The following is a 14,521-nucleotide window of genomic DNA, read 5'->3' as shown; positions in this document are numbered from 1 at the left end:
ACTTTTTTTTTGAATGGATGCTGTTGCTCATTTGAACCTTACTTCTCACGCAAGACAAACCTCTGTTCAAATTTATTCATGATGTCAATCAACAGCTAGCTAGGTGCTAGAGGGAAAGGTCTGCAAGAGTTGTGTTAGGACAAGGAATGCAAGACAACATAGTAGTTTATCTTTTTCTTATTTTCTGATTTTTTCCATAAATTTTATACAGCTTTTATTCTCCTCTATTTAATTTTAGGGTGTTTAATAAATGGAATAGCCCTTTATTTACATTTCCTTTGTCTTTCGCTAGCTAGAGTAGCTTGGCACTTGGTATAGCTGTGGATAGTGAAAGTTCTGTTTTCTCCGTAACTTTTTTCTGTTGCGTTTAATATTGTGTATTTTTCTCCGTGACAACAGTTAGGGAAGTAGGATAATGCTGCATAATTTTAGCTACCTTGATAAAAAGTTTTTTATCAGTTGTTTGCTGATTGGCTGGAAGATGTGTTTGAGCACCCACACAAAAACCTTTATTATTTTTCATTCCCAGCCGGCACAAGACATCTTTAAGATGTCTTAAGATGTTTTTTTAAATCTTCTGCTATTAAGATGTTTTTAATGCGTTTTCTTAAGAACCTTTTTCAAAAGACATCTTTTAAACGTCTTTCGAAAGTAAATAAATTCGAATCTTGTAGTATACGCATTTTAGATGTCTTTTAGAAGATCTTTAACAGAGGTCTTTTAAAAGACATCTCAAAGTTATCTAAAATATATCTTTTAAAAGACGTCTTTCTCTTCTTGCTATAATGCATCTAAAATGCATCTTTCAAAAGACGTTTATTTTTTATATGAAAAATTCGATTTAAAAAGACAAAGTAAGAGGGAAAAAAGGGGTGTTCACAAACTTAGTTAGCATGTTTATTCATCATTCTCGGCTTAACGTCCGTTTTCCATGCTAGCATTCCATGCTAGCATACCCCATATTAATGACCCTCTTCCAATCTGATCTATACTGTGTTAGATCTAAACTTATTACAGTACTGAGAAAAGGTTTGTTAACATTGTGGTTCGTGTTTATTTCATGTTACGCACGAACCACGATAGTCCACGATGCATATTTTTTTAGCAATTGTAGACCTCACAATCATGTTTCGTGGACTACACGAACAAGAATTAAACATTACACCGTGGAGTCCACGATAGATAACTTCTATTGTAATACAACAAAGACCGTATTAGTTTATCAATTAAATCAAAACCAACGGGAAAAAAATAAATTAACACTTGTTGTTTTAATTCGTTGTCATAAAGCTAGCTATTAATCGTTCGTGAATCAAAATGCAACGTAAAAAACATTTCTATCACCGCTTTTCGTTTATAAACTTTTAAAATGCAATCTAAAAAAACATTTCTATTGCAGCTTTTCGATTATTAACTTTTAAAATGCGATATAAAAAAACATTTCTATCGCTGCAGACAAATATAACTTTTCTAGACGAATGACATTTCGTAAATCGCGTCCATGACGAAAACGTATACACCAAGCAAAAACTACAAATATGATTTTTTAACTTGATAAAACCTGAAACAAACAAATTAACTTTAATGAAAGACTTTTTTGAGGAGAAAAAAAAATTAAATTATACTAGCTATAAAAATCGTGGAGCTCGCGAAAATAATCGTGGGACACACGATCCTTCGTGGAAATAAAAATATTAGCGTGGTGGCCACAATAGAATGTTTGAATGTTTGTTATACATAAAGAACATGATTTTATTGTGGTTCGTGTGCACCACGCTCGTTACACGAACACAATGTTAACAAACCTTTTCACAGTACTGTATATTAAACTTATTTTCAAAAATCAATTTTTCACGAATTTTTTTGATTAGAGTTCCAATTTATGCTTTAAATAGCAAGCATTTAAAAACTGACGTAGAAATTAGTGTACATCTCTACGCATGGATAACTTTATAGGTAGAATTCGTAATACAGAATATTTTAATAATTAAAATTTGTAAATATGAATATGAATGATTTAATTGTATAGTGTTTATTATCAATAATGTTTTATTTATTTTTGGTTATATTTGCTTACTGTAATTGTAAAATATATTTATTGTTTAAAGTGTCAATACGAATTTGATATAAAAAGTTCCAAATATTTTAAACATCTGTAAAAGGTCTAAAAGACGTCTTTAAAAAGACGCATCGTCAAAAAATTTCTTATAATTGTCTGAAACCCTTAAAAAGATGCATTATAGACAGACAAATCAGCCCTAAAAAAAGGTTTAAAAGAAGTCTTATAAAGCTCTTTGTGTTGTCTTTGTGTTGGCTGGGTTGTGTAATAATTTTAGAATGGAAGACGTCAAACTAATAACAATTCTACATGCCCTCTCCATCCCTAACAATAATTTTGTGCACCAAAATATTATCACTTTTGTAGTTTTACCAATACCCTAAAAGTAAAAAAAAATTATTTTCAGCAAGTCAAGAACCTTAGGCTTGGTCAGAAGATGCATGCAATTATACACCCATCCACACATGCAAATAATTTTACGGAAACAATTTACTGCCCCTGTGATACTAGTTTATTTGTGAAAATTCAATGCAATTACTCAACACCATGTAAACCAGACCTATGAAAAATCCTAAACAATGCTACAGTACAGTCCAGATGTAAGCGTAAGCGTACGCGTACGCTCAACTTGCAAAAATAATTGCTTTCATTAAAAAAAACAATAGGATAGCAAGTTCCTTTCAAATTGCGCAAAAATAATTACTTCGTGTTAAAAACAAAAGCATAGCAAGAAACATTGTTTATAAACAATACTCTGCGCGAGAAAAAAATAAACGCGAAGGCCATTGAATTTTTATTTTTTTTAACAACAAAACTAATTATAGTAACGCGATTTTAATCTCGATTTATTTAAAAAACCACAAGCTCTTTTAAAAAACAACAAATCCAATGATCTAAATATTTTTAAAAAAGCTAATGCTACTTTTAAAACTTTTAGTAATATTTCTTTAGAGTCGAACAAACATATTTTTTAACATTTCTATCAAAATTAAAGTTTCAATCTTTGTTAAAATATAATAATTTTTATCGCTTAAACGCTTTATTTAACCCGCGCAACCAACAATGCCTTCTTGCTAGTTTATTTAGTTTCCACGCAAAACTTTTGTTTAATAAAAATATTAAACAATGGCTCTTCGTGTCACATTGATAGAGTTGATAACATTTGCAATTATGCTATTGGGAATAGTTATGTTAACACAATTTACAATAGTTACGCGCAGTTATAATAAGCTATTTTTTCTTCAATAATCTTTTGTTTATTACGCGCAAGTTAATGACTGCGCAAGTTAATGACTTACAAGACTCGCAAGATAATTAATAAGAACAAAAGAGAAACAACTACCGCCTCCGAGAAAAAGGTGTGAAACTTGAGCGTACGCGTACGCTTACATCTGGACTGTACTGTAATATTCTTCATCTTCAACCTTCTTCGGTAAAAATTTTCATATTAGCTCTAGTCTTCTTTAGTGGCACATGACCCTATTACATATTTTGTAAGTAAAGCTTCAAGCATTATATTTGACTGTTTAGCCAGTACAGATGCCTTCTCCCAGCAAAGTAAAACAAAAGTTGTTTTTGAACAATTATTTTTCTTAAAAAAAATAAAAATAATTATATATCCACAAAATTGCCTATTCATAGTTTTGAAACCAACCGTTTAAAAATTTGAATGACGCCCAAGTGACGTTTTTTCTTTGCATCAATCTTATTTTGATGATTTAAAAACGAACTACATACAACTTTTTTTCTGTTTTGATGGTTTTTAAATAAATTATTGCAATGTTTGATGGTTGTTATTAAACAATCTTCGGCAATGTTTTTGCTTACTCCCAATAAAAAATGCAGATATTTACATAATTTCATTACATAATTAAAAGTCTTCAGAAATCGGCGATGTGTGACACAAATATGTTATATATATTAGAATCGCTTTTGAAACAATTAAATTGGAACGAATAATTAAAACGATTTGATTTCGAATTTTAGAAACAATTCCAACATCTTAAACAGGGATGAAGACTTAAAATGCTGCACTTTCCCAAATTTGCCTGAAATGCAAAGCAGTGCTTTCAGCTTGCTGAAGAGTGGTTTTAGAGAAGTTGTGTAAGCTTTAAACTATTATTGGGCAAAGATTGATACAATGATACTAATGCTTGGAAAGACAAATAAAATAACTTTCAAACAAAACAAAAATTTCTCCAGGATTGTTTGATGGCATGAAAATTATTTCCAAATCCAGCTAATGTTAGTAGTAGTGTATACTGCGTAAGTAGTAGAGATTATACAAAAGAATTTTATAACTAAAAAAAATTGCAGTAAAAAATGAAACACACGAAAAAAATAACAAACATAATAAAAATAAACTTTTTATAACAATGAAAAATAAGGGACAGGAAAAGTTTACAATAAAGAATGAGACATTGTGTTAGCAGGTTTTATATTATGTAAAACACGCACAATTTTTATAAAGTATGGCATGATGATTACTACATGTTATGTCAGCTTAAATCTTAGCTCCTGTGAACTTTTTAAGTTTTTTTATATGAAATTAACTAATTTTTTTACAAGAGAGCCTTTAAGGAAGCGTTATACTGCACTATTTTTTCGTTTAAAAATATTTGTATAATGTTTTAGGAGTAACAACTCGTGCAACCATTACAAGGAAAATTCTTGTTGGTTTGTGTTCAAGAAATAAAATGTGTTAATTCTGTTTCAATTCATTGACATTAAATTTTCATGAGCTTATAAAAGCTTATAAAAATCATTTTTAACGTTTTAACTATGCAAACATATTTAAATAAGAAATTACTTATATATATTTCAGTTAGTGATCAAAATAAAAATAATCAGGCTTATACCCAAGCTGTTTGATATCAATTATATAGCATATAAATGTGAGATAATAACTATAGCAAATGTGTTTCACTATATTTTTCATATATCTTGTAAAAGCAATAGACATTGAGAAGTCAGTGAGCTATGTACCTGGATGAAAAAAACATTAAACTGGCACCTATACCCTGTTCATTTATATGATATTGATTGCTAAAACATGTGTCTAGTAATTAGTTGTTCTAATAAAGTCTCGTGTACTAAACATTGTGAAATACAGTCTTTTTATAGTTTAAATTTCAACATTCTTATCAAACTTATTTAATTACGCAGCAACTATTCTTATCTGTTAAGCCATGTTATGTTCTAATTTAAAGTGCCTTATATATACTGGTAAAGGTTTAAAGATGATTTAGTGTTTGTTTTATCTTGTAGAAGTTGCATCGTTTATTATATTGAAAAAATGGCTGAAAATCGAGGCGAATTTCAAAATGGTGTCATTCAACCGTTGCTAACTGATTTTTATCAAATAACTATGTCATATGCGTACTGGCACAATATGAAGATGAACGATCATGCTGTGTTTGATTTGTTTTTTCGAAAAAATCCATTTGGTGGAGAGTATGCCATTTTTGCAGGCTTAAAGGATTGTATTAAATTTGTGCAAGAATTTCATTTCACAGATGACGGTAAGTGATCCTTTATGTTTTTTTCTGCTTGATAAAGGGATTGCTAATTGCTGTTCTAGCACCAAGAAGTTGCTACCTCAAGGTAGTTTGTCACAAATGGCAAGAAATAGCACTAAATAATTTGCATCTTCTAATTTTTTTATTATTTTATTATTGAAAGATTTAGAGTTGAAACTTGATATCTCAGAAGCTATCAATATTCTGAAAAAACGTCCCCTTAACTTTAGCTTACCAGGTCGACTTCAAAAAAATTTACTGTCAAGAAATGGATCAAATTACGTTCTTTAATACGGTATAAGTTTGAGCGAAGCTTTGTAAGTAAGTAAGTAGTTCATGTCAGCCTTAAAGATGACTAAGGATGTATGGCACCCAAATCATTATTTTGTCCAATTTTTGATTTTTTTTATCATTGGATATCTTATAATAGAATATTTATTTTAAATAAAAAATTTTAGCAGAAAAAAGATGAAGTTCTTATCATCATTATCATCAACATCATTCTCGGCTTAACGTCCGTTTTCAATTAAATTTGTTTCAAAACTTTAAATATCAATATACCTTCATACACCTCTACCTTTTGAGCTAAAATAAACATGTAGATAAGACTTAATGCTGACCTCTCAAATGTTCTCAGTCTGGTTTTTTTATAAAAATAATGAATTTTTAAGAGTTTTTGAAGGTAAAAAAGTGCAACAAAGAAGCACGAAAAGCAACTTTTTGATATAAATTCTGAACTAGACCATAAAAAGCAGAATTAAGAAACTTTTTAGTTACCAAGTAGACTAGATTTAAGTGGTGTGATTTTTATGCGATAAGTGTCTATACCTTTTAGGCTAGAGAGTCGGGGAACTCGAAAAAGATGTTCAATAATTTTTACGTCTTCCCAGTTTATTATTTTATGAGCTAAATAATAAACTATTTAATAGGAAATTTATCTAGCTTTTAGAAAATATATATACTTTTAATTCACAGTTTAAAAAATATAGATAGTATTGTCAATATGTGTATTAGGTATTTCATGTATCCTTCAAAAAATTTGTAATATCCTAATAAGATATGCAGACAATCTTGTTTCTTTTAATCCTTTAAAAAATAATTTTTAAATTGGGCAGTTAAAACAAAAGTAGTTGCTAATTACAGGTAATTTTCAATGTTAATTTTTAATGTTGTGGCATATGTTAGATTACTACATTATGATTAGTTGCCATAGTAACACCCATAAACACGGCTTCTTAAGTGGTTATTCACAGTTTATGTAAATTAGGCTTATATATGATTAAGTTATACAATTTAAGGGTTTATGCAGCACCGTTTTCGCAACTAGCAATTACCGAGTCAGTTGTTAAAATGAGCTAAATCTTGATTTGGCAACATCCTTAAAAACTTCAGTTAAATACGTTATCTTGAATAATATCCATGACTCCTAAAAACATATTAATTATTCCAATGATCCTAATTTTAAATTAACAAAAGTTTAAACAAAATTTTACTTAAATAAAAAAGGAATATATTTCTAATATTAAAAGTTATCTTGTTTTAGCAGAAAACTAATGGTAAAATATTACTCCTTGAAAAATTAATTGGAACCTGTATTAACTAGAAAAAAAATTGAGTAATAAGCACCACAAAAAGATATATAAAAAATAAATTCAAAAACAGAAAAAGAACATTGTAAAAAAGGTGTCCCTTTTTAGAATATTTTTGTCAGTGCAAAAGAAAGTGTCAACTTTCCGCAAAATTAAATACTTCCAATATTGTTTTTTTAAAATCTAAGCATGTTGTTATGTCTTCATACAAGTGATTTCTATGAAACTACAGTTTTACATAAAAGTTGTTTGTTGCCATTGTAAATTAAATTTAGGATATTGCCAGAAATTTCAAAAAAAAAAATGTGTATCCCATTTTATTTTAGATATTGCCTACTTAAAGACTGCAATGCCGCCCACAACTAATCCAGAGTTCTTTGTATTTCTAAAAAACCTAACAGCAAAAGAAGTTACTTTGTCTGCTATTCCAGAAGGAACCGTTGTTTTTCCTAAAGTTCCTCTTATCCGTGTTGAAGGCCCCTTAGCAGGTATGTCTGGTCTTTTCAAAGACTTTCCTTAACTAAAGTTTCATAGCATAAAAATCATGGCATAAGTTTTTTTAATTACTTTTCATTCTTCACAAATCACAAATAGAACATTGTTATTGTTAAAAATTTTATACAGTGAGATGTTTCAATTATTAAAAGAAATAAAACAATGTTGTTTAAATTAGGGTTGCATATTACCTAACTTCAAACCCATTCTTCTTTCTTTCAGACAAGGGTTTAATGCACTGAAAAAAAAACACAATTAAGGTTGCCTGTCTTCCAAAAAAAAGTTTGCTTTATTTGTTGAAAAAATGTTGCAGATTCCAGAGATGAAACAAATTCAGCCCAAGATTAAACAGAAAAAAAACTTTTAATTAGTTTATTAGTACTTTTTTCTTCAGTATGAAAAACAATTGTAGACAGTAACAATTAAAAACAGTTTTAATTCAGTAGGAAGTAAATAAACCCAGACAATAATTAAAAATGCGGAATTTCTCATCCATGCCGCATTACCCTAAAGTAATTTTTTTTGTTGCTTAAGTAGCCTAGCAATATTTTGTTGCCATGGTAATGTTAGGTTGTCCAGCAATTCCACCTGACAACAAGGTTTGGTCTGTTTTCATGTTTTGTTGTCATAGTTACTTTGATATAAATAAAGTTTGCATGTCTTTAGTTGTTCAGTTACTGGAAACAACACTTCTGAATTTGGTCAACTTCGCAAGGTACGTTTTAAAATTTTATTTTGCTTGTGAAGTGCACAGACGTTTAACAGTTCTTTGCAATGTTTCTCTTCATTTTACATGTGATATAAAAATCTTGTACTTCTATATTGTTACAGTTTGGTTGCAACAAATGCTGCACGTTTTCGAAGGGCTGCCGGTGATAACAAAATACTTCTTGAATTTGGACTGAGACGAGCTCAAGGACCAGATGGAGCTTTATCTGCGTCAAAATACTGTTATATGGGAGGTAAGTATCAATTGCAGTAAGTTTTAGATTACAATTGGTAATTGATTCATTCTGCTTAACAGTCAATGTGTACATAAAGTAAACAATACCGTAAAAGGTTATCTAGTTAAGCTAGCTTCTTTTGTATTTACTGAGTTTCCTTTGTTAAGGTAGGAAAATTTAGAATTTACTTAATCCTTTGCAGAATTGATAAACGGTTTTCCTGAGGAAATAATCATTAGAGGGTATGAAAATAATTAATGTGGTTAAAAAATATGAAATCAGACAGGACATGCATGTCCTATTCTAACAAGCGGAGTCAGTTTTTTATAAATGGGTAATTAAGTTAATTTTGATGTTATACTAACACCACAGGACTGTCATTTATGTCAGAGAAGTACTTGGTGTTGATAATCTATTGATTTTAAATTATACAGAATTGTTATTTAGTTATTCTGCACAAGTACTTGTTAAGTCCATTTAATTAACTGCAGACACATTAAAGAAAATTCTTCAGTGTATCAGTTTAATTCTGGACTAGAATTATAAGTTCCCTTCTTTAGCTGTTTGCATAACTTCCTTTATTTCTTTTAGAGTTGTAGGCTTTACAGAAACATTGTTATATGATTTGAATGAAATTTAAATTTTGAGCAAAATTAAGTCGTTTTATGTTTGTTTTTTCTTAACCAAATAGTAAATTATTTAATTCCTTGATTTTAGGGTTTGATGGAACCAGTAATGTGTTGGCAGCTAAAAAATTTGGTATTCCAGCAAAAGGGACTCATGCTCATGCGTTTGTTTCTTCGTTTCACAGCAACGAAGATTGTAAAGATGTGTCATTGCTGAATAAGAATGACAATACCAACAAAAATTTACTTGACACTGTTATGATCAAACTAAAAGAAATATCGAAAGTTTTTAAATTCAATATTGACCAAACAAATCAGGGAGAATTGAAAGCATTTACTGCCTACGCAAACGCATTTCCATCCACATTCTTGGCATTGATTGACACATACAATGTGTTAAAGTGAGTGTATCAATATAAATATTATTATTAATCACTGCATCAAAAATAGTGTGACCCTCACAGGGTGTTAAATTTGAGGTATGAAAAAATTCTGGGAAATAGTAGTAAAGTTTCATGATTTATTAAATTTATAGATATACTTAAATGTATTAAAATGTTTTAGAATGATTTGAGTTTAGTAAAATAACTCTATTTATAGTTCCTTGATCTATTTGATTTTGATGCACATTCACACCCAAATTAAATATTTATACTAGAGCTTATCTGTTTTGTGATTGTTCTTTAGGAGTGGTGTTCTTAACTTTGTAGCGGTGGCACTTGCTCTTCATGATTTTGGCTACCGTGCGATTGGAATTCGTTTGGATTCTGGTGATCTAGCCTATTTGTCAAAGGAAGTGAGAAAAGTGTTTACAGTTGTTGCAAAAACGTATGTTTTTTAGTTATTTTCTCATTCTTTCTTACATATCCAAAATTACCTCGTTTTATTTTTTTAATTCTATTTTATTTGTATTAAGATTTGATATGGATTGGTTTGAAAAGCTGGTTATAACTGCCAGCAACGATATTAATGAAGAAACTCTGACTTCATTGGAACAGCAGGTGATGAATCAATGTTTGAAATGATGTTGCTGTCATATATTGCTTCCATGTAATAACTCAAAACTGCAATAACCCAAAATTTACAGGTCCTAAATTTATATCTTTTTTTCTTTACCTTTTTATAGGGACATGAAATTGATGCATATGGTATTGGAACACATTTAGTCACATGTCAAAAGCAACCAGCACTTGGATGTGTGTTTAAGGTTTGCCGAAATACTTTTTAAAGTAGGAAAGACTCATCCAATTAAAGCTTCTTTACAATTAAATATTTACTATTTATATATACTTCCCCCTTATATATCCATTTTACTCTACAACATTGGGTCATAAAAAGGGGGTTGGACAAGAGAGAATTTGCCTCCCCCTCTCACAGGCTGAACAGGGTTAATATGACAAAAAACACTTTCAATAAAACCTGTGACAATAAATATTTAATAGCGCACAATCTAAAAAGCTATTTATCATAAGATTTTTTTTAAATGATTCAAAAATGTACACAAAGGTTTTAAAAATAAAGAACAGTTTGAACAAGGGTGTGTTATAAGCCCTGATGTAGCGGAATGTAGACAACATTTTCCCCTTTCCCAAATGCAGACATAGTATGGACTTACTATATAGATTTAATGATGATAACAGATAAAATTGCTTTCATGAAATGTCTTCAGTGTTGATGTATCAATAAGTTTTTACATAAATGTTTGTTAATGAATCTTCCCGAATTAAAAATGGAATTTTTATGTTAAAAATAAATTCTGTAACATATGTGCTCTGTTGACAACAATACATAAAGTTAAAAAAACAAAGTATTACAATTTGCGGTTACTACTATTATCTATCTGTGAGCAAAACCCTCTGTGAATAATTTATGATGCTTGGTCCCTATTATTGAATGGAGAAAACTTTACACTTTTTTTGCTTCTTTTCTGATTACTTTTATTCAAATTGTTCAAACATTCATTTCAAAAGTACTCAAAAATGGTTGATAACAAGGGAGAACAAACTCCTTTACCAAAAATAGAGACAATTCAAAAAGCAACAGACAAGGATTAATTTGCTATATAATAAAACAGATATTGCACGCCGGATTTATCCACTCTCGTTAAGACAATATTTCACTTGACTGCACCTTGTGTAATAATGATTTACCTTGAGTGAATACCTACTTATAACGCAGTCTCAAAAAATTTATTTATAAAATTGTCTGTTTATTCATGTTGTGCTAGAAAAATGTTGTGCTAATATAATAATCCTCTTTTAGCTTGTGGAACTTAATGGAGATCCAAGAATGAAAATATCTGAAGATATGAAAAAAATTTCGGTACCTGGAAAGAAAAATGTTTATCGTCTTTACAGTGGAGATGGTACAGATATTGATTTCTGCTAATATGTTTATTTGTACCGTGTTTCGTGAGGTTCGTGATAATGAATTGCTTTTGTTCAGGTTTGGCATTGTTAGATTTACTTACAAAACATGATGAAACACCACCTCAGTCTGGAGCAAGAGTACTCTGCCGTCATGCTATTGAAGAAGCAAAGAGAGCTTATGTAATCCCAACCAAAGTAGAGGAGTTGTTAAAGTTGTATATCAAAGATGGGGAGGTAAAAGTGTTTGAGTTAAAAATATCTTAAACTTTATTATATATCATAAACTTCTCTAAACTTTGTTGTGATTTGAGTAAATAGTTTTGTAAAGGTTTGTAATTGTAGAAGGCCCTCTAGTAAGCTCAAAAATTATTAGTGGTCTTGGGTTTTTTATAATCAGTTTATATGGATGCTTTAGTGAATTTCATGTTTTTATAGAATGGGATATAGAACCAGGATTAAATTCCACTAAGGGTAAAAATGCTGAAATAAATGTTGTGGTGAAAATGGAGTTTTTTAAAGCGTTCACCAGGGCCTTTATTTTCTATGCATGCATGTAATTACGCTTGTTGAACATTTGATTGCTTGATGTCTGTGCTCTAACATACTCACCTTTGAATGATAACTTTTATTTTCCTGTAGGTACAACGTCCAATCGAATCTTTAGAAGACAGTAGAAAGAATGCACAGAAATCACTTTCCAGGCTTCGCTCAGATCATTTACGAGCATTGAACCCTACGCCTTATAAGGTAAGAATGTTTTTTTATTTTGGTTAAAATTAATTTTAATATTTATTGAAGTATATGCCCATTTACACTGGATGAAACTATTTGAGTGGTCTGTTTATTGCACAATGTTTGTCCCCTAAATCGAATTTCGATATTAATATAAAATCTTTCAATTGTGATCATAGCTAGATGCTAAAAGGTAATATAATTTAATTTTATCAAGGGAAATCATTTTGCATAGGTCTTACGAAATGTTGAGGAATTTTAGTTTAAATCTAACACAGTCTAAATCATATTGGTAGAGGGTTATTAATATACCAATATAGCATGGAAAAAGGACGTTAACCAATAATAATGATGATGAATGGAGGTCCGACTTACTCAGTGTCAGAATTTGCTTACCGTTCCAACTCTTTTAAAAAAACAAACAAAAAATAACTTTTACTTCTCCACCAGAATAATTTCCAAAGCGTTTAATAGAATTTTTTATTAATTTTTTTTTAAATTTCTGAGTTGACAAAATGCAAAGAGAAGGTAAAAAAACCTAATATCATGTAAGAATAACAGTGTTGAAATCCTCTCCAATCCGTCACTATTGAATCAGTGTTTCGTTACATCTTAATGTATATAAAAAAATTCTGTTTTTCCTAATTATAGTAATTTTTAACTTTATGCTGCAATATATCTGAACCTTTTTTTAGGTTTCAGTCACAAATGGTTTGTATCAATTCTTGCATGACCTATGGTTGGAATGTGCTCCAATCTCTGAATTACAATAAATTTATTTTTTCTAGATTTTTTTAATAGTTGTTTTTTTATTTCATTTTTCTATGCTTAATGTGTAAATTATTTAGTCTCAATTTCATGTAACCAGTACAGGAATTCACTACATAGTAGCTTTGAATAGCACTTTGTCTTTTTATTTATATTATTTTGTAGTTTTTATTGTACGTGCACACATAGTAGTAGTAACAATCATTAAGTAGAATAGGGTTTGTTTTTATACTGGAAGTAATTTTTACCTTACTTTATTGGTAAAGGCTTCATGTATCAGTCTTTACCAAATCCTTTGAATTGGTCTAAAATGATGGGTTTTTTTACTTGCATTTTATGGTAACTTGACCCACTTTTTCAGACCTCATTAAACAAATAAAAAAAATAACACGTTTATCCCGAAAGTTAATACTCACAAAATTTTTTAAAAGGAACCATTTGCCAAAGTTTTTTCTCATGATTTTGCAATTTTTTAACTTGCGAAAGTTTCTCTCATGAAAGTTTCTTCTTTTAAAGCATTTGTGAATTTTAGCAAAAGTTAGGATGAAGATATTTAAAGAGCCCAAAACATATTGATTGCAACAAAGTTGTTGTGCTGTAGCTAGAGGTGACGATTTTTGAAAAGGTTTTTGTTTTATTTACAAACCATGCATTTTTTTCTTTCTATTTTTTATTTGGAACATTATAAAAGGTGACTTGCAAGTTGAAAAATTTTGTCAAAAATGTCAAGCAAAGAGGGTATGAATATTGTGACTTTTGGTATAAGAACATGTTAACTTATTATATTGAGCTAAATGTGGTAAGCATTGACTCAGTTATAGTGTTGTAGACTGCTTAATCATCTGTATGCTATCAAACCTTCACACCCACTTGTCTCGCTGATACCGGTTAGAGTCTATCAATCTTTGTTCTTGATATTATATAAGCAGTCCTCAATTCATAATTAGTGCACCAAAATGTTTTCCTTACTAAGCATCTCAGGAAAATAAGAAGAAATGCTTTTTTTTCCAATATAATAACTAGTCTGTCTCTGTTAGTTTTATTATCTTCATTTGTGGTATTTCAATAAAATGGTAGTAGCCGGTCTTACTCAAATTGCAAAGAGACTTTCTAGTCCTTATTCAAACCTTGGTAAGGAAAGATTAAATCCTAAACAGCCATTTAACATTCAAAATTCTGTTTTCAATTTGGAAGTCACCGAATAATAAAGTAGACAATGTATATAATATTTTTTGCAATAATAATAGCAAGTAAATGTATTCGTCTTTTTATTCTGCATCACTGGCTTATGTTGTTATAAAATCTCCTGAGATGTATAGGAACACTTTGCAGACAAATTAAAAATACCTTATATTTTTATCTAAAAATAAATCCTACTCAAAAGCATAACAATTTTTTTTTGTATTTGTTTGAACGTTTTT

The 14,521-nt window shown here is 29.7% G+C and overlaps 1 protein-coding gene across 1 annotated transcript; it reads left to right on the top strand.

Annotated features, from left to right (window-relative positions):
* Window positions 1-5: 5 nt before the first annotated feature.
* On the top strand, window positions 6-14,355 carry LOC130647640 (nicotinate phosphoribosyltransferase-like). The gene is made up of 13 exons (XM_057453578.1): window positions 6-161; window positions 5,327-5,580; window positions 7,493-7,654; window positions 8,328-8,376; window positions 8,493-8,623; window positions 9,323-9,632; window positions 9,919-10,059; window positions 10,148-10,232; window positions 10,358-10,438; window positions 11,494-11,596; window positions 11,677-11,834; window positions 12,240-12,347; window positions 13,028-14,355. The coding sequence occupies exons 2-13, from the start codon at window positions 5,355-5,357 to the stop codon at window positions 13,103-13,105; spliced, it is 1,632 nt and encodes a 543-aa protein (XP_057309561.1). The 5' UTR covers window positions 6-161; window positions 5,327-5,354; the 3' UTR covers window positions 13,106-14,355.
* Window positions 14,356-14,521: the final 166 nt, after the last annotated feature.

Source organism: Hydractinia symbiolongicarpus, chromosome 6 (assembly GCF_029227915.1).
Source record: "Hydractinia symbiolongicarpus strain clone_291-10 chromosome 6, HSymV2.1, whole genome shotgun sequence".
In the NCBI taxonomy this organism is placed as follows: domain Eukaryota; kingdom Metazoa; phylum Cnidaria; class Hydrozoa; order Anthoathecata; family Hydractiniidae; genus Hydractinia; species Hydractinia symbiolongicarpus.
Note: the sequence above shows the minus strand (reverse complement) of the source record. Positions and strands in the feature narration are given on the sequence as shown.

Bases quoted from the DNA above. Each gene is read 5' to 3' on its own strand.
- LOC130647640 (XM_057453578.1), top strand. From the start codon at position 5,355: ATGGCTGAAAATCGAGGCGAATTTCAAAATGGTGTCATTCAACCGTTG. The intron at 8,624-9,322 runs GTAAGTATCAAT...CCTTGATTTTAG, and splicing joins AAAATACTGTTATATGGGAG to GGTTTGATGGAACCAGTAAT. The intron at 9,633-9,918 runs GTGAGTGTATCA...ATTGTTCTTTAG, and splicing joins GACACATACAATGTGTTAAA to GAGTGGTGTTCTTAACTTTG.